Source organism: Anolis carolinensis, chromosome 2 (assembly GCF_035594765.1).
Source record: "Anolis carolinensis isolate JA03-04 chromosome 2, rAnoCar3.1.pri, whole genome shotgun sequence".
Lineage (NCBI taxonomy): Eukaryota > Metazoa > Chordata > Lepidosauria > Squamata > Dactyloidae > Anolis > Anolis carolinensis.
This window is the reverse complement of record NC_085842.1, coordinates 190,631,174-190,658,419: the sequence shown is the minus strand read 5'-3', so window position 1 is coordinate 190,658,419 and position 27,246 is coordinate 190,631,174. Positions and strand designations below refer to the sequence as shown.

The following is a 27,246-nucleotide window of genomic DNA, read 5'->3' as shown; positions in this document are numbered from 1 at the left end:
ATGACCCTAGTCAGAGCAACATGTTACAGCTGAAATGCTACTGGACTTGTAATGCACCCCTCCCGTCCCTTTAGTCCTAGCGTTTTGACCCCTCTTATTAGTCTCTCCCCCCCTCAGTTCCATACCTACTACATTAATCTGTGTTTTTAAGCTTCACTTCACTTTATTTCTTAATTAGTCGCTCTCCACCAGAGTGCTCTGAGTGACTTACAATTTAAAATATCATTCCACAATATAAAAAAATTCAACAGTGACCATTTGGCAAACTGTGATTTCAAACTGTTTTCTAATCTTTTTTTTTATAATTGCTTTGCTAAGGAGCTACGTTTTCCCTTCCCAGGGCATTTGTGCCCCACTTTGTGCTGATCATGGACTGTAATAAAGAAAGATTGATAGTCAGTGAATATGAAAGAGAGGACAAGGCTTCCCCATACTGGCATTTTGCAGGGGCTATAGAGGTAGCTGCAAAATAGAAACATGACACTATCAGGAGCTGGTCCCATTCTACTCCAGAAGTCATTAACATTTTTGACAAACTAGATGACTATCTAGTTTGTTCCCCCACTTTCGATGTATCCTTATATTTAAGAAATAAATAAAAACTATATTGCAAAAAAATTCGAAACATTTTTGACAATTTCCCCAATTCAAAGTCCTTGTTAGTCCATCGATAGACAATAATTTGGCACACTACCTTTCTTGGTACAGATGAAAGAGCTCTGGGACACTTCTCTTTCAACACCTTCAGGCTAAGGGAACAAAATAGCAAGCAGGTGACACAGGAGTGAATGAACATGCCAAAGGGGAAAATGCCTCAATCTTTATAAACAAGTAATACAATCCCTAGATCAGCTGTTGGAATTTAAGACACAATTGAAGACCCATCTCTTCTAGCAGGTCTACCCAGTCAATTTTAAATTGTGAATTTTATCTGCATTTCATCAGAAGATTTTAACTTGTATTTTAACTCTGTGTATCTCATTGTACGCCGTATGTCTTTTAACAGTGTTTTATTTCTTATTTTAATGATGCTGTATCCTGCCTCAAGCAGATAGAGGGAGAATAATAATAATAATAATAATAATAATAATAATAATAATAATAATAAGTTCCTAGACACTTGGGAAGTGTTCGACTTGTGATTTTGTGAAACGAAATCCAGCATATCTATCTTGTTTGCTGTGTCATATAATAAAATAATAATAATAATAATAATAATAATAACAATAACAACAATGACTACAACTACTATTACTACTACCACTATTACTACTACTACTACTACTACTACTACTATCCACTCTTCAACTGCAGGCCATATGGTTAAAAATTCTACAATGTACCACAGAACCGTATTGGAACTAATGATGGTTTTTGGCATCTCCTTTCTCACATTTAATTTCATATAAACAACATGTGTATTTTCTTTATAGTAATCTCTCTCATGTCTACCCGTCTGTTATTGAGTTTTGAAGTCAATAACCATGACAGTCTTCAAGACAGATGGTTTTCTACTGTACCTCTACTAGCAAGGTTTTGATCAGGATGTCCTTCCAACCCATACTCAGGCCCCCTGATGTTCCATTATCACAGATGCCACTGTTTTGTGGTGCTTCGGCAGTAATGGTGAAGACCACATTACCTGGAAGCAAATAACAAGAAAGAAAATGACTTATCTGTTGCAATGAGAACTTTGCTACTTCCCCTCAAGCGCCATGTCAGCTACAAGAGGCAGAGACCTTAGGCCTAGTTCCAGAGCAATACTGGGATATGAGCAAAGCTTCAAGAAGGCCTATATAAGCATTCTTTGCAGCATCTATTGCCGCGGCATAGGTCCTTAGGTAGGAACACAGCCGTGTTTGGTCTGATTTGTTCTGCTTCGAACACCACACACATTCTAGTTCCCTCTTCTTTCGCTTCATCACTGCCAACTTCTTGGTGAACCAAGGAGATGGTTTAGCTCGGGTACTTGAGAGGGGACGTTCCAGAGCGATCGTGTCTATTGCCCTGGCCACCTCCCCATTCCAGAGAGAGACCAGCGCATCGACAGGATCACTAATCGAGGCAGCGGGAAACTCCCCAAAAGCCGTCAGGAATCCATCTGGATCCATAAGCCTCCTGGGGCGGACCATTTTAATAGGTCCTCCCCCCCCTGCGGAGGTTGGGGGGGCGCAGTGAGTCTAAACCTGATCACGTGTTGGTCGGTCCATGGCAAAGGAGCGATGGTAAGCTCCTCCACTCCGCCACCTTCCTCCCATCCCTGGCAGAAAACCAAGTCTAATCTGTGTCCCGCTCTGTGGGTGGGACCAAATACCAATTGAGACAGCCCCATGGTTGCCATGGTGGCCATGAAGTCCTCAGCTGCACCAGACAGGATGGTCTCAGCATGGCCATTGAAGTCCCCCAGCACCAAAAGCCGCTGAGACTCCAATGCCAGGCCCAAGACCACCCTCGCTAGCTCAGGCAGGGAGATTGTAGTTCAGCGGGGTGGTCGGTACACTGACAGAATCCCTAATCTGTCCCGGTCACCCACCCCCAGATGGACACATTCGAACAAGTCAGGGGGATGGAATTCTTGTAGACCATTGCGACACCTTCTCCCCGTCCTCCAGATCTTGGTTGGTGCTGCACTGAGTACCCGGGAGGACAGAGTTGGGTGAGATTGACCCCACCCGCCTCATCCAACCAGGTACCCGTTATGCACGCCAGGTCTCCTTGCTCCTCCAAGATAAGATCTTGGATGATTGCAGTTTTGCTGTTTGTAGACCTGGCGTTCAGCACCACCACCTTTAGTCCGGAGGAACCGCTAGCCTGGGTATCCAAATTTACCATATCAGGAGGCCAGGGATTTAGGTCAGGGATGGGCATTGAATTGCCCTATAGGAGTTATTAAATTGCAACCTCAGCATTGCTTATCATTGGTTAGGTTGGCTAAGTCTGCTGGGAGCTGTAGTCCAACAACATCTGGAAGGCCTAAATTGAATATCAGGCAGTCTTAGATAAGATAACTTTGCCCTTTATCCAAACCAGGGCTGTGGCGCAGCTGGTTAGTAGACAGCTGCAATAAATCACTACTGACCGAGAAGGCATGAGAACGAAGCCCGGGTTGGATTGAGCTCCCGGCCATTTTAATATCCTAGCTCGTTGTTTACCTAAGCAGCTCAAAAGACAGTTGCATCTGTCAAATAGAAAATTTATTTATTTTATTTATTTATTTCCATCATTTCTATCCCGCCCTTCTCACCCAAAGGAACTCAGGGTGGCTTACAAAACTGGCAGAATTCGATGCCAACACACAACAATACAAAAGAATAAAAACATAATTTAGGTACTGTTTTATCTCTCTCTTTCTCTCAGTCGTACAGTCGTTTCCGACTCTTCGTGACCTCATGAACCAGTCCACGCCAGAGCTCCCTGTCAGCCGTCGCGGCCCCCATTTCCTTCAAGGTCAACCCAGTCACTTCAAGGATACCGTCCATCCATCTCGCCCTTGGTCGGCCTCTCTTCCTTTTTCCTTCCATTTTCCCCAGCATCATGATCTTCTCCAAGCTTTCCTGTCTTCTCATGATGTGGCCATAGTACTTCAACTTTGCCCCTAATATCCTTCCCTCCAGTGAGAAGCCGGACATTATTTCATGGAGAATGGACTGGTTGGATCTTCTTCTCTCAGGATTTTCCTCCAGCACCAGAGTTCAAAAGCGTCTATCTTCCTTCACTCAGCCTTCCTTATGGTCCAGCTCTCGCATCCATAGGTTACTATGGGCAATACCATTGCTTTGACTATGCGGACCTTCATTGGCAGTGTGATGTCTCTGCTCTTCACTATTTTGTCAAGGTTGGCCATTGCTCTCCTCCCAAGAAGTAAACGTCTTCTGATTTCCTGGCTGCAGTCTGCATCTGCAGTGATCTTCGCGCTTAGAATATAAAGTCTCTCACTGCCTCCATGTTTTCTCCTTCTATTTGCCAGTTATCAATAGGTGTAGTTACCATGATCTTGGTTTTCTTGATGTTTAACTGCAACCTGGCTTTTGCACTTTCTTCTTTCACTTTGGTGATAAGGCTCCTCAGCTTCTCCTCACTTTCAGCCATCAGCATACCTAAGGTTGTTAATGTAACTCCAGCCTTGGAATCGTCAAGCCCCGTATGTCGTATGATGTGTTCTGAGTACAAGTTGAATAGGTAGGGCGAAAGTATGCAGCCCTGCCGCACTGCTTTCCCAATCTTGAACCAGTCTGTTGTTCCGTGATCTGTTCTTACTGCGGCTACTTGGTCTTTATACAGATTTCTCAGGAGACAGACTGTTTTATGCGGGGAGGCTAATCTAACTAATTTACGAACCATAAAAACTTCCAGCAGTGTGTGGAAAAGAATGAGGAAGTACTCCATCAAGGACTCGGTGTCACAAGTGGATGATGAAGCGGCAGCTCCCCTTACGGCTGGAATCGAACATACCCTCATGAAGCCGGAAGCTGGAAAATGTTAAATTGTCTCTGTGTCTGTCTATATGTCATATGTCTAATGGCATTGAATGTTTGCCATGTATATGTGCATTGTGATCCACCCTGTGTCCCCTTCAGGGTGAGAAGGGCGGAATATAAATACTGTAAATAAATAAATAAATAAATAAAAAAAACCAGAAAGAAAGGTCTTTATTGATGGTGTTTGTTCTGCCTCTTTATTTCTTAAGTGTGTATATCATTAAATTGGAAGGTGTCCTTGTGTTGGTTTACAGGCATAAAGTCACAAAACCATAACATCACAACCAAAAGAATACAAAGGCCAGGTTGAGAGGAGAGGGGGACACATTAGCCTTGATTGCTATAGACCAAATACTGCATCAGCTCTCTTACTTTCTGGCTTTTACAGAGCGGGAAATATAGAGAGGGATGTGCACATACAAAAATTGACTATGCTGGCAATTGTGAGTTTTTTTTTTTTAGCCTTTGTGGGGAGATAGCATCTCTCAGCACATCTACAGGAATTAGGCTATCTTGACATCAGGAAGGGAGTTGTGCAAGCCAAGCCATATGGCATCCAACTCCCTCTCCTCCAATTCCCTGCTACTACCTCTCAACATCTCCTGCCTCAAGTAACCACCTCACCTTCCCTAGTGGTATCTACAGGTCTAAAGTTAAAACAAGAAAAATTATCTCCAGGACAAACCTGGAAACTGGTAATACCTACGATGAATATTGCACAGACAAGGGACCTCATCAGATGTAGGATGCCTCCCCTCGCCCCCATATGGTTCTCACTATCCACGACTGCTCTAAATTGCTCTATTTTAATGGGGATGAATATATTATCTGTTTTCTTTTTAAATTAAATGGAATGAAACACTATGGTAAGAAGACAGTTTCACCCCGCTTCCGCCTCACATGTGATGAGGACTAAGGTTGATAAAATCTCAGGATTTTATTGCTTTTAAGGGCTTCAAAAACAACAATGAAACAGCGGTCAAGCATTAGGTGGGCCACCAGTTATTTCTGATCTTCTTCTGTGCTTAAAGTTTGAAGATAGCTGGATTACTTACATGATTCATGAATAGATTGCAAAGCAACTCACCAAGTTTTTTGGGGATGATCTTCCAAATGGAAGTTTTCCTCTCATTGCTGCACACACACCTATTATCAGCTCCTTCCGGTGAGAGAAGATGGGCTTCAAAATCTGGGGACTCTGCCAGTGAAAAACGGACCTGGCAGCAAGAGGGAAAAAAATACTGTATTAGCCTTGGTCTCATATTGACGAGAAGGAGGGTCCAACTACACACAAGGCAAAGAACATCAGAAGACATGGTATTTCATTCAAACTCCTCTAATGAATGTAAGATTCTCCTTTTCACCGAGTATTTTTCAACTATAAAAGCCTAGATGTTCTTGGTAACAGAAAATACAATCATATTCTAGCATGTTCTCCTACAAACACAGATCAACAGCTGTTATGCCTATCAACTAAAAATGCTAAATTCACTGTTCAATTCAGAATATTTTTCTTATTTTATATGAAATTGTGTTTTTTTTCAGTTATAGAGATTTGAATACCACATTGTGTTTTGCACCTTGAATTGGGACTGGAAAATAATCGGCAGCCAGTGGAGCTCCTTAAACAGGGGGGTAGACCGCTCCCTGTAATTGACTCCCGTTAGCAACCTGGCTGCCGGATGTTGGACTAATTGTAGTTTCCGGGCCATTTTCAAGGGCAATCCCACGTAGAGTCCAGTCTAGAGGTGACTAAGGCATGGACCACCGTGGCCAAGTCAGACTTCACGTGGTACGGTCGCAGTTGGCGCATAAATTTTAATTGTGCAAAGGCCCTCCTGGCCACCGCCGACACCTGAGCATCAAGTCCAGGAGGACCCCCAAGCTGCGGACCTATGCCTTCAGGGGGAGTGCGACCCCGTCAAGCACAGGTTGCCACCCTATGACCCGATCAGACATGCGACTGACCTCAAGGACCTCTGCCTTGTCAGGATTAAGCTTCAGCTTATTCGACCTCAATATTTTCCCCTCGGAAACCGTCCCCCCCCCCAAGGGAGCCAGATAAGGCAGAACTGCCATTTAGAGAGCCTAGTCAAGGAGGAGAGCCATATAAAGACCTATCTTGTGTAGTGGCTAGGGATATTTCTTGTGAGAACAATAGGAGGGAGTCGTCTAGGGTGCTGGGTGGACTATTCGGTGGGCTATAATGAGGCAAGGTTTGTGGGCGGGGTTGGGAAAACAGATGGGCAGAGAATTGTGATGCTGGGGGGGGGGGGGTCAATGAACAAATAACTAAATTTTTGGGGGCCCAATCTAAAGAATTTGGAATAGTGTTGCTACTAGTAGACGTTAAGTCTAGAGCAGGGGTCCTCAAACTTTTTAAATGGAGGGCCGGTTCATGGTCCCTTGGAATGTTGAGGGGCCGAATTATCATTTGAAAGAAAAAAAAAAAACGAACAAATTCCTATGCACACTGCACATGTCTTATTTGTAGTGCAAAAAAACCCCAAAACCCCGATATTTATTTATTTATTTAATACATTTATACTCCACCCCCTTTCACCCCGAAGGGGACTCAGAGCGGCTTACAAGTTTTATGTACATACAATATATTATATCATTAGCATAGCACAATATGAGCATTATATATTACTATATTGTACTATACCAATATACTATAATATTATTAGTAATATTACCTTTAATATATAATATATAATTAATATTATATGGTATTATTAGTAGTATTATATTGTATTACATTATAATATTAGTATCCATATTATATGTACATACAATATATTATATTATTACCATAGTACAATATTAGTAAATGAAAGAACAATACAATATTTAAAAATAAAAACAATTTTAAACAACAGACAGTAAACCTATCAGGATTTCAGTGGGAAGTGTGGGCCTGCTTCTGGCCAAAGAGATAGTCAAGTTAAGTAGAATTGTTGTTGTTGTTGTTGTTGTTGTTGTGTGCCTTCAAGTCATTTCAGACTTTGGGCAAGCCTAAGTCTAAAACTGAGGGTAGGAGCCGGGTAAATGACCTTAGAGGGCCGCATCCAGCCCCAGGGCCTTAGTTTGGGGACCCCTGGTCTAGAGGATGTGATTTTAAGCCAGTAATAAAGGGATGAATCCAGGGTTCAATAAAGACCGTCCTAATGCGGATGCCCCATACTTCAAGCTGATCTCTAGAGATTAGTTACTCCGTGATGGTAAAAATGTCTTCAAATGTAATCAGAAGACATGTAGAGCGGTCAAATTATTGGAAGTCTCTATGCAGCCAATTTAGGGATTCGATATTAATATCTAAAAGGCTCCTAGGTAATATTTGAGAGAGAGACTTCTGGACCACTTTCCTTGAGCCCCATTTGCCCCTATTCCACGTTGAGTCTGCGATTTCAAATGCCAGTTGGTTTGAAGATAAGACCACCACATGTGAAAATATGGGCCTTCTTTATTTTTACACTTCCAACAACTACTGTCCACATTTTTGTACATTACTCCTAATTCTTAGGAGTCAAGTACCATCTGTGTAACATTTTTAGCTAATTTTCCTGTAGATCCATTGCATAATTAATTTTTAATTTTCTTTGCCATATCTCTTCCCAATCTTTCATCATTATTGGTCTCCCTATGTTTCTTGCCCATTTCATTATGGAGCTTTTTATTTCTTCTAATTCGGTTGCCCATTCCAGCAATTTATTATACAATTTTGTGATTCATTTCTTCTTTGATTGTTGTATGTCATCCCAAAAATCATCTTTTTCGTTAAATCCAACTTTCTTGTCCAAATTATAGTATTCTTTGATATGCAGATACTGAAGCCATGTAACTTCTTGGTACTTTACTTTTATATCTTCATGTTTTTTGTAATTCTGAAGAGTCTCTTTCTTTTATCAACATTTCTTTATACGTCCAACCAAGTAATCTTCTTTGATTTGTTTCCAACGGTGCGACCCACAATGGTGTTTTTACATAAAGGTTACACCTGTACTTTCCCATATTCGTAATCAGGATGATCTTACAAAATGATTGCCGAATTTTTTCTCTTTCGCAGCCCCTCTATACCAAAGATAGGAGTGCCAACCTTTTCTCAAGTCGAATTCTTCTAAGGTTAGTAGTTTTGGTTTTGATAACTTAGTCCATTCTCTGATTCATATCATAGCACGTGCCTCAAAATAAAGTTTCAAATCGGGGATCCAAATCCTCCCCTCTTGAATTGTTGTATCATGCCTGATTTTGCCCTTACCCTGTAAATGGAGTTGGATTGGTTATTTATATCTGTCAATCAATGTTGTTTGTACCTGTTATATTGCTCACTCAGCAAAACTGTTTGGCTCCACCTCTTCCTGGAGTAGGACTGTGTTTCCTCCTTTTCATTCCATCAGCAAGTTCTCTATCGGATGGACGTGAAAGAGAGGCTTGGCTCAAAAAGCCCTTCAAAAGTTACCTCTCAGCACCAATTCTGAGGTTCTTACCCTTGGGACTCACACTTCATGTTCAGGGCCAACCTGAACAACGTTGAGGAGTCTCAAGCGCCTTCACATCAGTCCTTTGGCAACAGAGGAAGACTCTTGTCTTCAGATATAGGTCATTGGACTGAGGTTGAGTTTGCTCCGGCATTCACAGCCAGAGAAAGAGGGATCTGGACAAGCTTCATGGACTTAAACAACCAAAGACTGTAATGTATATTTTCTTTTACCCCCTTTGTGAAGAATAAACCCAGTTTTTGAGTTAACTACAGTGTTTTGGTCCTTGGGAGTTCCAGTTTCCCTAAAGGAGGGCAAGAAGCAATCCCCTGGGGAAAGATGTCACGTCCATGCCTCTTTCACTAAGAGTTTGCAGCCCCAGGCGCGACGGCACAAAACCCATTATGTTTTTCTTGCACTATAATGCTGTAACATTCTCCATTTATCTCCCCACCATGGACAGTGTGCATTCTAAACCTATATTGGCAATTATGAGAAAGAGTCTATCCCATCCCTTGCTCTAGCCCAAAACTAACAAATGAATAAATAAATAAATCGTGCAATGAAAGAATGAATGGATGTACCTGAACACATCTTTCCTGATAATTGAAGGCATTGGCTTTGAGAAGGAAGTCCTCTCCTCTGATAATGGAGTAAGGGAATGTCATATCTGCAAAGAATGGCTGGAAGGCAATCAAGGTGGTAGGTACTGCAATGCCAAACCCAGCCTCCCGCGCTACACAGAAGGCATCAGCTTTCCACTCTGTGATGGTGTCAGGCACAACGTAAGAGAGTTCAACCTGTCCAGTTGAACTGAAAGGGAGAGAAAAGAAAAAAGATAACGTGGAATAATGGTTCTGTGTATTTAAGGCTATGTAATTGAGATGAAGAGCATTAATACCATCACTTATGATATCACGAGTAAGTGTGTAAGTCTGGATCTATACTGCCTTATATCCCGGGATCCGATCCCAGATTAACTGCTTATCCCAGATTATCTGTTATCTGTTAGATTATCATAAAATCCAGTTCAAATCAGATAACCTGGGATCCGATCCTGGGATATAGGGTAGTGTAGATCCAGCCTAAGTAAAGCTGAGACCCACCTTACCCCAACCCAATCTTTAACGTTTCCCACTGTAGTTTGGGAACATGTTTCCAGTCCTGGATTTCCTCTCATCCCATTTCACCACTTGCAAGATAGATGCTTCATTTCCTAGCAAGAGTGAGGGAACAACAGGAACTTGCAAAGAAACAGGGCACAGACGTGGCTTGCAACAAAAAAGCAAAAGGGAATCTAGTCATTGAAATCTTTTCACAGGCTTGACAAGCAACTCTGTGAAAGAACCTCAAAAAGGCATGGAGCCTTTGGCAAGCTTTGGTGCTACAGTAGAGTCTCACTTATAAAACATAAACAGGCTGGCAGAATGTTGGATAAGCAAAAATGCTGGATAATAAGGAGGGATTAAGGAAAAGCTGCACATTGCTGAGAAACAGCTGTATTTCTAGGCAGCAACACGCAGTGGGCTTCTCCAAGCGCCGGGTGTTTGCTGGAAGGGATGAGACTTTTCCCTCCTGGTGAGCATGCGGCTTGGAGAGACCCGCTGCACATTGCTGCCTAGAAAAACAGCTGTTTTTCTAGGCAACAATGCACAGCGGGTCTCTTCAAGCGCCGGGTACTTGCCGGGAGGGAAAGATCTGCACCGGCCGTGTCTCCTCTCGGCAAACACCCAGCTTGGAGAGGCCCACTGCACGTTGCACTATGTAAGTATAATACTGTTATATGGGTTACCTTTACTTCTGTTAATACTGCTGGTAAAATACTTGTTACTCTATGTTTTGTTTTAGAAAGACATTCATTGTTGCTGAGTATAACAACTCCTGAAGAAGGGGATTTTCTCCCTGAAACAGGGTACAAAAATACCCGGGACCCCTGTAGACTTGGGACTTTATTTGGACTTTACTTTCGAAGACTTTTTTTGAGAGCGGTGCTCCATCATTATTTTCTTCATTCCAGTATACAGCAACACGACCAACCATCTGTTTAAATTGTTTGGAAGATATTTTCATTGACTATGTATCCCTGAAGCCTATATACATTGGAACCTATACCAGACTTGAATAACTTTTGTGTTAGAGCTGTTGCTCCTTTTCATTTTGTCGGGTACGGCCAAATTGAGCTTTGTACGGGGAACTTTAATAATACAGTAGAGTCTCACTTATCCAACATAAACGGGCTGGCAGAATGTTGGATAAGCAAATATGTTGGATAATAAGGAGGCATTAAGGAAAAGCCTATTAAACATCAAATTAGGTTATGATTTTACAAATGAAGCACCAAAACATCATGTTAGACAACAAATTTGGCAGAAAAAAGTAGTTCAATACACAGTAATGCTATGTAGTAATTACTGTATTTATGAATTTAGCACCAAAATATCACGATATATTGAAAACATTGACTCCAAAAATGCGTTGGATAATCCAGAACGTTGGATAAGCGAGTGTTGGATAAGTGAGATTCTACTGTATATGTTATTTGGACACATTTTCTTTGTACATAGACTATCGTATGTTTGTATAGATACTTTACAAGTATTCTGGGATTTTGTATAGGACAATCTGGAGTGTCAGATAAGCGGAAGTCGGATAACTGAGACTCTACTGTACTTTCTCCACCCCTGAACAAAATGGCCCTTGTTCTTTGCAGCAGTTCTTAAGAGTCAAAACCAGTAACAAAAACTCACTTGATGGGAACCTGGTCCCATATCCAGGTATCAGGAAAGAACTTCCTAACCGTCTCAACGAGAACATTAGCCCCAAGTGCATCTCCTGATGCAGGTGGCGGTACCGGGCCAGATGCTGAAAGAATACAAAACAACATACGCTAGTGATGGTGATCAGTTACATGCCTTGAATTTCCAGACATCCATTCTGCTTAGTCTGTGAGGAAACCCTGCTTATGGAGTACTTTGAAGGTGACTCTTCACCTCTGAGCCCTGGAATCAAACAGTTCAGAGCCAGTCTCTTATTGTATGGCATTAGAAATGCAGATCAGAAAAAGGGAAAGGTTTGGCACAGCGGGAATCAAATATTTGGTAATATGTACCAGGCAGAGGGAATTATATAGACATGTCTTTTGCAATACAAAACCTGTAGTTCAGATACCAGATACTTCCATCATCACATTTACACATCATAATTTTGAAGCTGTAATTAATAAGCAATGTTTTTACACTTATTTATTAATTAATTATTTGTTACTGTATTTCTACCCTGCCCTTCTCATCCAGTAAGGGGACTCAGGGCAGCTTATCATTTAAAAGGCATATATAAACAATCATAGCAAAGGCGCATTTGATGCTAAATTATCTCTATTGAAACAAATAGACTAAAAGATGCTTCTTTCAGGAATAGATTTCCTAGAACCTTTGGAATCTTCTGCCCCCATCTTTAAAAGAAGTTAGCTTATTAGATTTAATAAGCTATCACAACCTTTCTCATGTTTATTAGAATTAAGTCCTACTGATATCAATGGAATCATTCCCAAGTAACGGGATTAGAACTTAAACCAGCATCAGAAGTATGTTTTGAATTTTCACTAGCAGATAATATAAATAAATTAACACCTCTACTCTTTGTTTTCTGTTTACATATTTGCAACTAAAAATGCTATTATAATCACAACTATATAGCAAGAGTATTGCCATCCCTTGATCTCCCCCTCCACTCATTCATTCTCTGGCTGGATCTACAGGATCTCACCCCAGGTTATCTGTTTATCCCAGATTATCTGGCAGTGTAGACTCATATAATCCAGTTCAAAGCAACTAATTTGGGATCAGATCCTGGGATATAGGGTAGTGCAGATCCAGCCTCAGTCTCATTTGAAAAGACTGCATTACATCAGCCACAATTTACCTTCAAATAAAGGAACAGATGTGGATGAGGGGAAACGACCAGCCATCTCCATTGAGGGTCTGAAGAGAGGAGAATTCCAGCCTCTTGAACATAAAACGGGTTTTCGTAGCTTGGAATCAGTTATAAATTTAATACCTGTGTTCTTTAAAATACAGAATAGCTTATTAATGGAAGGAGAACAGTAAATGCCTTAAACATGTATAATAAATATCACATCTGTTAATACTCCTTACCAACATGAGTTATATATTTACAACTATCACCATGCATTATAATTGCTCACAACACTATGACAGCAGAACACATTCAACTCTCTATAAAAACTTGCACCCAATGTAAAATATGCTTCCCCTTGTGGGACGAGGCAAGGGGTAAAGCGGGCGATGTGAGACAACGTTTTCTCCCTGCTGACCCATGGATTTGCCACATTGAATGGCAAATCCCCCTGCTGTCCCTCATCAATGCGATGAGGTCTATAGATAGACAGCACAAAAATATGTCTCTGAGCAAAATAATTCAGATTATAGTAGCAGTTATCCAAGGCTGGATCACATACAGTTTCTGCTCTCATGTTCTCAAAATCCCCCCCCCCCGCCCCCATTCCCGCCCTGCTCCACTAGCCTTTTCTGCTGCCTGTTCTGGGTCTTTAGCCTCTTCTTTTTCTATTTGTAGCATGCTTACATCGCACCCTCCCTTTTTATCTATATATATAAAAGAGTGATGGCATCAGGGCAGCGGACAAAACAACAAAACTACAGGCCCCCCAACCTCGAAATTTGACAACACAACCCATCATCCACGGCTCTAGGTTGATACCACAAAAAGAAAAGAAAAATAAAGTCCTAATTAGAGGGAAAGGAATAATTGTTTTTTATCCAATTTCTGCCAGTTAGAAGGCTAAGCTCTGCCCACTTGGTCTCCTAGCAACCGACTCACCCCAGGGGACAGGCAGACTTAGGCTTCACTTAGGCCTCTTCCACAGATTATCTAATTAATATCGCAAAGAACACCACTCTGAAAACAAGGGAATCCCAGACAGGAAACAATCAGGGCCAGCTAACACCTCCCAACAAAAAAATAACTCAGGAAGGAAACAGCTAGGCTTTAAAGATGAAAGGCCATTACATCCTAATCATTTCCCCTAATTGCAGCATTCATACTTGCCTCCAACAGACAAAAAAATCAAAAATATTGTATATTCACAACCTTTACAAAATAATATCCCCTGATGGCGCAGTGTGTTAAAGCGCTGAGCTGCTGAACTTCTGGACCAAAAGGCCGCAGGTTTGAATTGAGGGAGCGGAGAGAGCCCCCACTGTTAGCCCCAGCTTCTGCCAACCCAGAAGTTCGAAAACATGCAAATGAGAGTAGATGAATAGGTACCACTCCAGCGGGAAGATAACGGCGCTCCATGCAATCATGCCACATGACCTTGGAGGAGTCTACGGACAACGCTGGCTCTTCGGCTTAGAAATGGAGATGAGCATCAACCCCCAGAGTCAGACATGACTGGACTTAACGCCAGGAGAAAACCTTTACCCTTTACCTTAACTACCACCAATTCCTCAGTACTTTATTTCCCATACCACCATACTTTGCCACAGCAACGCGTGGCTGGGCACAGCTAGTAATCTATATATTCTGCGGGGTTGTTGTATGTTTTCCGGGCTGTATGGCCATGTTCTAGAAGTATTCTCTTCTGACGTTTCTCCCACATCTATGGCAGGCATCCTCAGAGGTTGTGAGGTATATATTCTGCCTAACCTTTGGCCATTTTTCTGAGACAAGTTTTAACTCTGCCTCTATAATGATCACAATCTTCTCCAAATATTGTGATTCTTCTGACTGACTTACACTACATAATATTTATTCCTTGTGCAAACCTAGGAAAAATCATCTTTTAAGATGACAACTCCAAGGATCCATAGCTAGAATATTATATGAGTGATTCTGACAATTCTAGTCCACAAATAATTGGTCCAAACTCTAGCTCAGAGATTACCTTGAATGGTAAACCTCCACTGTCTAGGCTGACATTTAGCAGACAGTGTGGCATCTCCCTTGGTTCACATGGAAGCATAAGTCCAGCAGTGATGGAACTTTTTTCTGGCCCAAGACAATTTTCACACAATAATTTCCACTTTTTTTTCATTTTCTAGTCTCCCCTCCTGTTCATACCCAAAAAACCACTTGAATGCCTCTGAGGTTAGATCTACACTGCCATATAATCCAGCTTCAGGTTAACTGCTTTGAGCTGAATTATATGAGTCTACACTACAATATAATCCAGCTCAGTGCAGTTAATCTGCATTCAGAAACTGGATTATATGGCAATGTAGATGCGGTTTCAAAGTCTATTGGCAGTTGCATGACTATTGCAACTCTGCTGATGAGCTGCTATATCACCTGCAATTCTTTTGAGAGGACTAACAGTACTGACTGGAGACCTGCAACTTTGGAATGTACAACCATTTATGTTCCTGATTTGTAATTTAAAACTGATGCAGGAATGGGTTAAACCCTTGTGCTGGCAGGACTACAGACCGAAAGGTCAGCGGTTTGAATCCGGGAGTGGGGTGAGCTCCTGTGTGTCAGCTCCAGCTTTCCATGTGGGGACATGAGAGAAACCTCCCACAGGATGGTAAAACATCTGGGCGTCCCCTGGGCAATGCCCTTGCAGACGGCCAATTGTCTCACACCAGAAGCGACTTGCAGTTCCTCAAGTCGCTCCTGACATGAAAAACAAAAGGAATATTCAAATTGCATACTTACATATACAAAATTGCTGAAAGATCATTCAAAAAGTCCCACCTCTCCATCCACCTTTCAGCCAGTAATCCTCTGGAATTGAAAGTATTGGAATCCAGATTCACAACAGTATAAGAATGTATAAATCTTACTTTAATGAGACCATGGATATCTAGGCCATAGCTGATGTCTGAAGGAACATAAAACAATCCGTTATAAAAGATGTTGTCAGCTGTGATGCAAGGCTCTTCAGGGTCATCCTCCAGATTGAGCCCATTGAAATAGTAACCAAACATATCAGAGGGAAGTAGACTGTAGACCTAAAGAGAGAAAAAACATGAGGCCAAATATAGTCTTAACGTGTTGGCTTTTCTAGCAAGATTCATTGAGAGTTTAGTCTAACTCTTCAACTACTCTCTGACTTTTAGCCCAACACTTCAATTACTAGATTGTTATGGTTACTAAATTAAAATATTAACACAGACAATCAATGAACAGAAATCTAAAAGCTATATAAATGCCAAAGTTTGGGCTTTTAATACGTCTTGTTTAAAAGAAGAAGCCTGGCATGTCCACAAAACATGCTACTGTTAGGTAGGACTGAATTTTCAGCCTTATTGCATCTCCAAATGAGGCATGGAGCTGGAAGGAGCTCTGAAACTAAGCAGGAAGGCAAACGGATAAAAAACAATGACTACCAAGTCTCAGCAGTGTTTTCATTCCAAGCTACTTATAGCACTGGTCAAGAGAGATGGGATTGTCAGGACCCAGGCTGCAGAGCACCAATAACCATGCGCAGAGACCAGAATCTATCTAATATCTTTATTAAAGGAATATATAAAGTCAATAAAAACAAGTGAAGAATAAAGTTCAGAAATAGACCTTTCAGGAAAGGTCAAATATAGTCCAGGAAAATAATGTCCAAAAGGTGATATTAAGGTCCAAAGTTATAATCCAATAACCGAAACACACACTTTGCCGAGCAAAGTGTGGGGAAATGACAAGGTCTTTTAGTCCATTGGAGCTTGACAACAAGGCTGGAAAACAAACTAGATTCTTGGCAAACAAGACTTGATACGAGGCAACAGAAGCAAGAACAAGGTCCGTGGCGAGGTCCGGGGAACAAGGCAGGCTTGGAACTTGGTCCTGGAAACAAGGAACTGGAGTTGCGTAGTCCACACACGATCTCACTCCTCTAGCTGACGAGTTGACTCCGCAAGGTTTCCTTCGCGGCAAAACACCTAAATAGGGTCTCGTTTCCCGCCGAAAGAACACTTTCCCTGGAGAACTAAAAGTGAAACCCAACTCTGTCCAGATGCATGACTCCTTAGAATTTCCCAAGGGAAGCAGACCTAATCAGCTAATTGTTTGGCTGCGATTCTGGCGCTCCGGCGATTCGCCTCCCTAGTTCCTCTATCTCTATTATAATTGTCCCTATGAGAAAACGGGGGAGAATTCTGCCCAAGGCTTGTTTGGCTGACTTCTTGAGGGCAAACATCCTCCAGGTGCAGGGGCTCCGATTCTGGCTGAACCGGTGGAAATCCCATGTTTTCCTCCTCATCTGCCACAATAGTACTAGGAACGGGACTACAAGGCCCATGAGACATCACAGGGATTTATTTCAAGCATCAGTATTTTATAGAGTTACTCTGACAATGAAAAAGTGTGCATGAGCAATATCTAATGCCTGTGTGGTAATTCCTATCTATGTGATTAGCATAGCAAGGATTCAGAGCTCGTTTGTTGTTTAATCAATTTTCTCAGGGCACTGTATGTAACCATAACTTCTAGTTGGTGGCACTGGGGAAATAATATTGCAGTTACAGTATTTCTAACATAACACAAATGATAGAGCTCAACAAATAATAACAGGCTATGAAGTTTACTAGGTTCATGGAAAACGATCAGCATAAAGCTGAATTTTAATTCTTATTTTATGCAACACTACTACTCTAGAGTTACGTATGACTTTTAAAAACCATCCTCTTGCTTCTTGGCAGGGGGTTGGACTGGATAGCCCACGAGGTCTCTTCCTCTATGATTCTACTATAGCTTCTTGGTCAACCCTTTGCCATGATTACTGTATATACTCATGTATAACTTAACCTCAGGTATAAGTCAAAGCAAAAAAAAAAAAAAAGAATTTTGATATGACCCATGAATAAGCCAGGAGTCATTCTGCAGAGAGTGGAATGCATCAATGTCACCTCAGGTGGTGAGCTGCCTTCTGGCTAATATCATCATTTTCCCACCCAGGTATTCAAAGAGGTCAGAAGTAGAGCCATGGAGAAGACAGTAGAGGGGCTCAGAGCTTCTTTTAGGTTTTCTGTTGTGACTGCGCCTTCGGGGACTGTGAATGATAGTGGTGGGATCAGGAGAGGAAGGAAAAACCCTCGCGAGGAGGGCTCGTTGGAGGATTTGCACAGAAAGAGAATTAGGGACCTCAATGGGGAGTTTTCTGAGGAAGATTGAGATGGGGAGTCTGTGGAAGAAATGGATGCTGGGGAACAGGTGGTGGCTGAAGAAGTGGGCACTGACTGGTCACGGGCATGGATACTGCTGACACTGGGGAAACTTGGGTATCTTCAGAAGCAGACCCCACTTGGTCTGCTTGGAGGAGTGAGGATGGACCCTCAGGTGTGCATGGAGCTGGACGTGGGCAGGTTGATTGGGATTCTGATGAAGAATTTGGGACACCCGACCCACAGGCGTTAGCTGTGTGGAGTTCTGATTCGGATTAATGAATTGGGACACCTGCTCTTTGGGCGTTGGTGTTTGGACGCCCAGGGGATTGGGATAAATTGGGAATGTTTAGCCACTTTACTTTGCGTGTGGCAAGGTGTTGCTGGGCGCCACTGGGACTCCTGTACGTGTTATTGAAGACTGGACTGGGGCTTTGCTTCAGATCTGCTGTTGCCTCCGTTGCCTTGGCTCTCTGTGCCATTCCGTTTCGTGGACCTTGAATTGATGTCTACAACCTCTGGACCTTGGATTGGAACTCGACCTTGCTTCTGCCTTCGCTCTCAAACGCTACTCGGCATCGTTCTCTGGTCTGTGTGTATCTACGGCTCCTGACTCCTGGCCTGTTTCTTGACTTCATCACTGTCTCCTTTCCAGACCTTGGACCATCCTGACGACGTCTCTCCTCTTCACTCCTTGGGCTCCTGGTGTTTGCTTGAGCTCCTGTAGCGAGTTTTCGCTGCCTTTCCTGTTTCGACTCCGGACCAGTTTGACGACGCCTCTTTGCTCTGCCCCTTTAATTCCTTGGCTTGGTGCTGGCCTCCGTAGCGGCTTGGAGCTGCTTTACCTTTCGCACCAGCCTCCAAGTTTGTTTACTAGTTGCTCTCAGTGGAGAGCTCCTTTGCCCAGTTTGGGTTCCCATTTAGGGCTTTAAGTTTGTATCGCTAGTTTGGAACTTTGGGGAGTTTTTTGGGAGTTTCTAAGTCTTTGCTTTGTTTTGGCTGCTTATTCCAAGCCAACTCAGAAAGTTTTGAGTTGAATTGAAGAACCTTTAGTTTAATCCGGGTTATTTGCTTGAATAATCCGGTTTATTTGTTAAAACGTACTTTTTGTCATATTTTTGTTTGGACTGCTTAACAACACTGAAAGTTAAGTGTTCTAAACCATCTTTTATGTTTGTGACCAATTTTTGGGCTATTTCTTGAATAAACTCTGTTTTGCTCTCTAATTGGCGTCTGACTTTTGACATTTTCCCTGTTGGAACTCAACCACTTCTGCACAATGTTGTAGTCCTCATCAAGGACTTAGATAGGCAAATGATTTAATTGGCAGGGAAAAGCCCTTCCCCCATTGGCTTTTTTGTCTGCCTGTCTTCCTTTCTTTCCTTCATCATCTTGCTAGTTAGACTGATGTTTCTCAGGAACACACCACTTTCTCTGAGCACATGGCAAGCCCCTGATTCTTCAATTTTTGTTCTTCTCCTGTCAGCATAGAGACAAGATGTCTGCTATGAATGAATGAATTAATTAGATAGCTAGACCCTGTTCCTATCTAGTTCCTATCTAGAAATGGAGTTCTTTGAAAAAGTGTTTTTTAAACTTTTAAGCTTGACTCTGCTCCTAAATTGCTTAAGCTCAATTGCGTTATTGCTGGCACTAGAAGCCGCTGAGCTGCTGAACTGCTGCTAATGCTGTTGTTGCTGCTTTGAATGTTTTTCCTTTTTGGAAATTACTCCCCCCTCCTCCCAACATTTCCTAGGTGGACTAAATGCTTACCTTTCACCATGCTGCTCCAGGAAGGGGACAGTTCCTTACGTACAAGTTAAGGTACTCTACTCATACTGACCCATAGATAAAAATGTTACCTCAATTTTGGGAGTTGATGGTTTGACTAAAATATCTCTAACTTATACATGAGTGTATTGGGTGCTTATGAGAATCCAGAACAAGTAAATAACCAGACTGAGCTGAGCACTATATAGAAGTCACTTTTCTAGGGCCAATGAGATACTCTGTCTGGTGGACGAGGTTTGACTCCTTCATGGGGTGAAAGATGAATAGGGAGGTCACTTCTGGAAAAGCAGCTGCATTATTTTGTGAATTACCCTGAGCACAGAACAAAGACTGTGGATCAAAAGGTCACCCACTTACACTTTCTGCTGATAATTCTCGCTCTGGTTTCAAGAGGAGGACACTCTGGTCCACAGCACGCAGGGCGCAGTGGGAGTTGGCAGCAGCTTCAATACGGAGGCTGACATTTGAAGCTGGGAGGGCTTGTTTCTTAGAGAACTCAAGCTTGACCTGGAAATGAGCAAGAAACATTGAAAGGAGTAATCTTGTTTTTCATTAGAATTCCAACAATTTCTGGATGACGCAAACACACTCATTTCTCTCCATCTCAGACTTTCAAAATGACAGCATGGCAAAGTATACACCTATTTTTTATCCTAGATTCTACACTGATGTCTGATATTCAAATCCCCACTGGCTAATGGGCTACCAAGTCCTTATTTCCCTTTACACTCTGGATTTTTTAAATACCCTGTTTTCCCAAAAATAAGACATCCCCAGAAAATAAGACCTAGTAAAAGTTTTGCTGAATTGCTAAATATAAGGCCTCCCCCGAAAGTAAGACCTAGCAAAGGTTTTGTTTGGAAGCATGCCCAACGAACAGAACAGCAGAGCATGAAGGATCGGTAAATGTACGTACCATAGAGTGTTGTACATGGAAATAATGGTAGTAACAAGAAATTATTGATAGGATTTACAGTTTGTCTGGTTATGCTGGTTTGTGATGACAATATAATGTTCATTTTTTTTTGCTCAACAATAAATGTGAATTCTTCTTCATGGAAAAATAAGACATCTCCTGAAAATAAGACCTAGAGCATCTTTGGGAACAAAAATTAATATAAGACACTGTCTTATTTTCGGGGAAACACGGTAGTTAGCCCTTCACATTTGTGGGATTGAATTTTGTGGATTTGATTATTCACTGATTTGATTAAAATGTTCTCTCTAGAAATCTCTAGACCTTCCAATGCAATTGTATGATCAGCTTCCAGCAGATGTGGCTCTACTCCCCATTTATATCTTTATAACAATCTTGTAATATAAGCTAAGCTCAGAGAGAGCAACTAACCAAAATCACTTAGTGAGTAGTAATAATAATAATAATAATAATAATAATAATAATAATAATAATAACACCTTTATTTTTGTATCCCGCCGCAATCTCCCCGAAGGGACTCAGGGCAGCTAACACGGGGCTAAGCCCAAACCATTACAATAAAACAACATTAAAATACAAACGAGGCACACAATAGCATCCCATAGGGTGCCCGTACAATAACAAAACAAAACAAAACAAAACATGGGAACAATGGCACAGTAAAACAAAGTGTAAATACAGTACAAAGTTTAAAATGATGACAAGCTGGGCCAAAGTACAAGGCACGAGGCTAGTAAAGCCCGTGGGTGAGGTAATATCAGTTATATCGCTGAGTGGGGGCTTGAATCTAGATTTCCAAGTCTCTCGGTACATCTATGCTGCCGTGTTTCCCCGAAAATAAGAGTGTCTTATATTAATTTTTGCTCCCAAAGATGCTCTAGGTCTTATTTTCAGGGGATGTCTTATTTTTCCATGAAGAAGAATTCACATGTATTGTTGAACAAAAAAAATGAACACTCCATTTAGTACAGTAGTTGTCATAAACCAGCATAACCAGACAAACTGTGAATCCTATCAAGAATTTCTTGTTACTACCAATATTTCCATGTACAACACTTTATGGTACGTACATTTACCGATCCTGCATGCTCTGGTGTTCTGTTCGGCGGGCATGCTTCCAAACAAAAACTTTGCTAGGTCTTACTTTTGGGGGAGGCCTTATATTTAGCAATTCAGCAAAACCTCTACTAGGTCTTATTTTCTGGGGATGTCTTATTTTAGGGGAAACAGGGTATAGAATTAATGTAATTTGACACCACTTTAACTGCCATAACCCAATGTTATGGAATCATGTGAGTTGTAGTTTTACAGGATTTTTAGCCCTCATGACCAAAGAGGGCTGGTGCTCCACCAAACCACAATTATCATGACTCTATAGCCTTGAGCCAGGGCAGTTAAAGTGATGTCAATCTGCATTAATTATGAAGTGTAGATACATTTCGGTCCAACATCTTTTCTACCCAATACCTCATTCCATTCCTACAGCTGCCATTTCTATAGTAAACACCTGTGCAATTAATTTCACATTTAACGTCTCCTTATGTGCTGCGGTTCTTGTTACCTTACCTTATTTTTAAAGCACTTCTCTATCTGGAATCTGGCAGTGTCACCCACAACTTCCTTATCAGGGTGCAGGCTGTAGACTACCAGTGTGGCAACCGGGGCCAAGTTTGGACCAACAGCAAGTCGGATGTTGAAGAATCCCGCGGAACCTGAAGTTACAGAGAACATTGAGAGAAAAGCAGGCAGGAGCCTTCCAAAAGGCAAGACTGATAGCAGGGTTTTCTACAGGCCATTCACATCTTGCACTACATTTCTGTGTGGTCACTAAGCAAGATATATTCATATAATTCATAGAGTTTTGCAGAGACCACAAGAGCAATCAAGTCCAACATTTGCCATTCTGACAGATGGCATCCAGCCTCTTAAAAAACTATAAAGAAGGAAACTCCACCACCCTCCACTGTCAAATAAAGGTATCCTATAGGGCAGTGGTTCTCAACCTGTGGGTCTCCAGATGTTTTGACTCTCAACTCCCAGAAATCCTAGCAGCTGGTTAACTGGCTGGGATTTCTGGGAGTTGTAGGGGGAAACACCTGGGGACCCACACGTTGAGAACTACTGCTATAGGGGAAAGGGGGTTAATCCATAGTGGATATAGTCTTATAAGCAACCTGTCAACAGAGACCATTATGCATGGCTATGGAGGAATGAAGTTGAGTTTTTGAGAGATTATGCTCACGAAAAATCTATAATTTAAGGCTACATACTAAGCAATGCCCTATAGAAATCCCACTGATTTCCTAGGGGCTTACATCCAGCTTTGTGATAGAATCACTGTCTAAATTTCAGGGCAGCACTATTTACTCACCGACACGGAAGGGGACAGTGTGTTCACCATAATGGACAATTTTGTTCTTCACAAGCACCTATGAACACCAAGAGAGAAAACAAGAGCAACGAGGAAAACAGTCAGTTTTTGAGGGCATAGAAGAGTTTCTATTCATCAAATCATCTCATGAGAAAATGTTATTTAATGAATGCTCAGGACTGGAAGCTCATCAGATAGCCAGCATTGATTTTTTTTTTTTGCTTTAGTAAAAGGTAAAGGTTTCCCCTGATGTTAAGTTCAGTCATGTCTGATTCTGGGGGTTGGTGCTCATCTCCATTTCTAAGCCGAAGAGCTGGCGTTGTCTGTAGACACCTCCAAGGTCATGTGGCCAGCATGACTGCATGGAGCGCCGTTACCTTCCTGCCGCAGCGGTACCTATCTACTCACATTGGCACGTTTGCGAACTTTTAGGTTGGCAGAAGCTGGAGCAACAGCAGCCGCTCACTCTGCTCCCAGGATTTGAACCTGGGACCTTTTGGTCTGCAAGTTCAGCAGCTCAGTGCTTTAACACAATTCGCCACTGGGGCTCCTTTTTTGCTTTGGTTCTGCTTATAAATAAAATAAAATAAAATAATGACTCTGTGTTTGCACATATACAGTCCTGAAGTATTTAACTCACCGTAGTTGCAATCTGTTCTAGTATTACAAAATTTAAGTACTGCTATCTTTGATGCTCTTGAAATGTATTATGTTATTGAACAAGCTCATTCCGTTGCTTTAAACAGTGAACTATTGATGGGCATGTGTCAATTATAATCTTGGTGGAAGGCTATTTGTCAAATTAATTGAAGAAATTGCACATTGTGGGAAACCCCACATTTTTCTAGCCAAGTAGTTTTAATAGTTTCCCTGGGTCTTCTTTTAGAAAACAGAACACAGAGCAAAGCAAACCTATGCAACAATAAGCAGATGAAATCAACAGACCCAAAGTGTTGTTGAAGGCTTTCATGGCTGGAATCACTGGGTTGTTGTGAGTTTTCTGGGCTGTATGGCCATGTTCCAGAAGCATTTTCTCCTGATGTTTCACCCACATCTATGGCAGGCATCCTCAGAGGTTGTGAGGTATATTGGAAACGAAGCAAGGGAAGATTATATATCTATGGAAGGTCCAGGGTAGGAGAAAGGACTCTTGTCTCTTGAAGGCAAATGTGAATGTTGTAATTAATCACCTTGATTAGCATTTAATGGCCTTGCAGCTTCAAGGCTAATTCCTGCCTGGGGGAATCTTTTGTTGGCAGGTTTTAGCCAGCCCTGATTGTTTCATGTCTAGAATTTCCCTATTTTCAGAGTGTTGTTCTTTATTTATTGTTCTGATTTTAGAGTTTTTAATATTGGTAGCCAGATTTTGTTCATTGTCATGGTTTCCTCCTTTCTGTTGAAATTGTCCACATGCTTGTGGATTTCAATGGCTTCTCTATGTAGTCTGACATGGTGGTTGTCAGAGTGGTCCAGCATTTCTGTGTTCTCAAATAATATACTGTGTCCAGGTTGGTTCACCAAGTGCTCTGCAATGGCTGACTTCTATGGTTGAGTTAGTCTGCAGTGCATTTCATGTTCCTTGATTCGTGCCTGGGCAAAGCTGCTGCATTTGGTGGTCTCTATGTAGACTTGTTCACAGCTACATGGTATACGGTAGACTCCTGCAGGGGTGCGAGGATCCCTCTTGTCCTTTGCTGAACGTAGGATTTGTTGAATTTTCTTAGTGGGTCTATAGATAGTTTGTAGGTTGTGTTTCTTCATCAGTTTTCCTAGGTGGTCAGTGGTTTCCTTGATGTACAGTAAGAACACTTTTCCTTTTGCTAAGAATTAGCCTTGAAGCTAGAGGGCCAGGCTTTCGAATAATAATTGGCAACATTAATTATTATCATGTACACTGGAACTCAATTGACAGACCCAGTTTTTTGAACTGAACACGCCTATCTGTATTTTATAATGTGTTTTATGAATACTGATGTAAGTTAATAATAATTTTTAACGGATTTATATTGCACTGTATAATTTTTATATACGTGTTTTTTGTAAGCCGCCCTGAGTCCCCTGTTGGGTGAGAAGGGCGGGATATAAATATTGTAATAAATAAATAAATAATATGCTAATCAGGTGATTAATTGCAACATTCACACTTCCTCCAGCAAACTAGAGTTCTTTCTTCCACCTTGGACCTTCCACAGATATATAAGCCTCCCTTGCTTAGTTTTCAATATACCTCGCAACTTCTGAGGATGCCTACTATAAATGTGGGTGAAACATCAGGAGAAATGCTTCTGGAACATGGCCATACAGCCCAGAAAACTCACAACAACCCAAAGTCACAAAGTCACAGATGACCCTGAATGATGTGAGAGAAGGGTGCAGGGAGATTCCTGCTGTGGGGGAACTTTAACATTTGCATCAAAGGTGAAATTTGATAGCAAGAACATACTGTATACCAAGGGTCCTCAAACTTTTTAAGCAGTCTCTCTGAGTGTTGGGGGCCCGGACGATCGTTTGAAAAAAACAATAACATAAATTCCTATGAACACTGCAGATATTCTATTTGTAATGCAAAACAACATGAAAAAACAATACAATATTTAAAATGAAGTACAATTTTAACCCACATAAATTACCAGTATTTCATTGGGAGATGTTGACCTGCTTTTGACTGATGAGATAGTTAATTAGGATTGTGGCCTTGGAGGGCCATATCCGGCCCATGGGCCTTAGTTGGGAACCCCTGCGCTATACTTCAAAATCAGGTATTGTTTTGGTTGTGTAGTCCAATCACTCATGTATTCACTCCCCGATTCGCCATGGATTGTGGCAAATCCAGCAGGGCCCAGTGGGGGGCATGGGGAACCCGTTGCTCCATATTGCCCACCTTGTCACTCACCCCATCCCACAGGGGAAAGCATCACCACCCAGCTTCCCACTGTTGTTTTTTATGCAGCACGGGAAGCTTCCTGTGTTGTTGCTGCTGCCTCCTGTGAAGCTTGGACTTCAGTTGAGGCATGGAGCTCCACCGGAAGTTGATGTGTTGGAACCAGCGGGCTCTGTGTCTCAAATGAAGTCCAAGCATCCTAGGATGGGCAATTGTGCCCATCTGATGAGGTCCCTAGACAATGACATATTCAATGTGTAGCCTTTCTACATTTTTACATTGTCCCTTTAAGCACAGATCAGCTGCAGGCATCATCCTTATATCCAATTACACGCAGAAGGACTGCCACTCTTAGTAAAGGGTGGAACAAATAAGCTTATGCTATCTGAGTTACTTCCTCCTTTTGTGCTTTAATAGTCTGTTGTTGTCCTCCATTATATTTTTAAATTTCAATTTTGCTTTTGGCAGTTATATGGTTCTGTCTTGAACTTTCTGGCAAGTGCTTCATGTTGGGGATTTTCTACTTACTACATGGAAGAAGCTTGCTGTGGTGCGTGCCTTTAGGTTTTTAGAGTTGCTCTTGATGTCGTTGAAGACAAAAGACACTTTGATTTCTCTGGTCTGGCCACAAGGCAGGTCTTTTGATGCCTGATGTATTTTCACAAAACTGCCTGTTCTTGAATAGAAGCGCTGGACTAAATAATAGCCTTCTGGATAGTAAGGCAATACCCAGCCATCACTATTGCAGTTTTCATTTGGTTTATATATTAGCTGTAGACACAGAAGAGAAGATATATGTATGCATTTTGCAATGCCCTCTACAAATCAATGCAAATTCACATTATTTCTATGAAAGAAATCAGACAAACCTGAACTGATAGGGAATAGAATGTCACAACTTTTACACTGCAAACAAAATAGTTTAATTCTGACTGGAATTGTATACAGGTTGAGCATCCCTATCCAGAATTCTGAGATCTGAAATAATTAAAAATTAAAAATTGTCCACATGGATGATGAAATAGTGACACTTTTGCTTTCTCTGATGATTTCATGTACATAAACCTTATTCCATGCACAAAAATATTCAAGGTATTGTACAAGGTATTGTAGGTACTTTCGGCCTACATGCATAAGGTCTGTCTGACCTCGGGGCTTGGTGCTCATATCCATTTC

The 27,246-nt window shown here is 41.7% G+C and overlaps 1 protein-coding gene across 1 annotated transcript in view; it reads right to left on the bottom strand.

Moving 5' to 3' along the window:
- The window catches only part of LOC100558851 (ovostatin), an 85,378-nt gene that overhangs the window by 28,045 nt on the left and 30,087 nt on the right, over positions 1-27,246 (bottom strand). The window contains exons 12-22 of the mRNA XM_062971381.1: positions 26,599-26,841; positions 23,190-23,247; positions 22,385-22,530; positions 20,239-20,388; positions 15,781-15,948; positions 12,881-13,022; positions 11,707-11,821; positions 9,544-9,772; positions 5,566-5,695; positions 1,521-1,642; positions 695-749 (exon numbers count right to left, since the gene is read on the bottom strand). Coding sequence (XP_062827451.1) covers positions 695-749; positions 1,521-1,642; positions 5,566-5,695; positions 9,544-9,772; positions 11,707-11,821; positions 12,881-13,022; positions 15,781-15,948; positions 20,239-20,388; positions 22,385-22,530; positions 23,190-23,247; positions 26,599-26,841 — 1,558 coding nt within the window. The remainder of the gene's footprint in view (positions 1-694; positions 750-1,520; positions 1,643-5,565; positions 5,696-9,543; positions 9,773-11,706; positions 11,822-12,880; positions 13,023-15,780; positions 15,949-20,238; positions 20,389-22,384; positions 22,531-23,189; positions 23,248-26,598; positions 26,842-27,246) is intronic.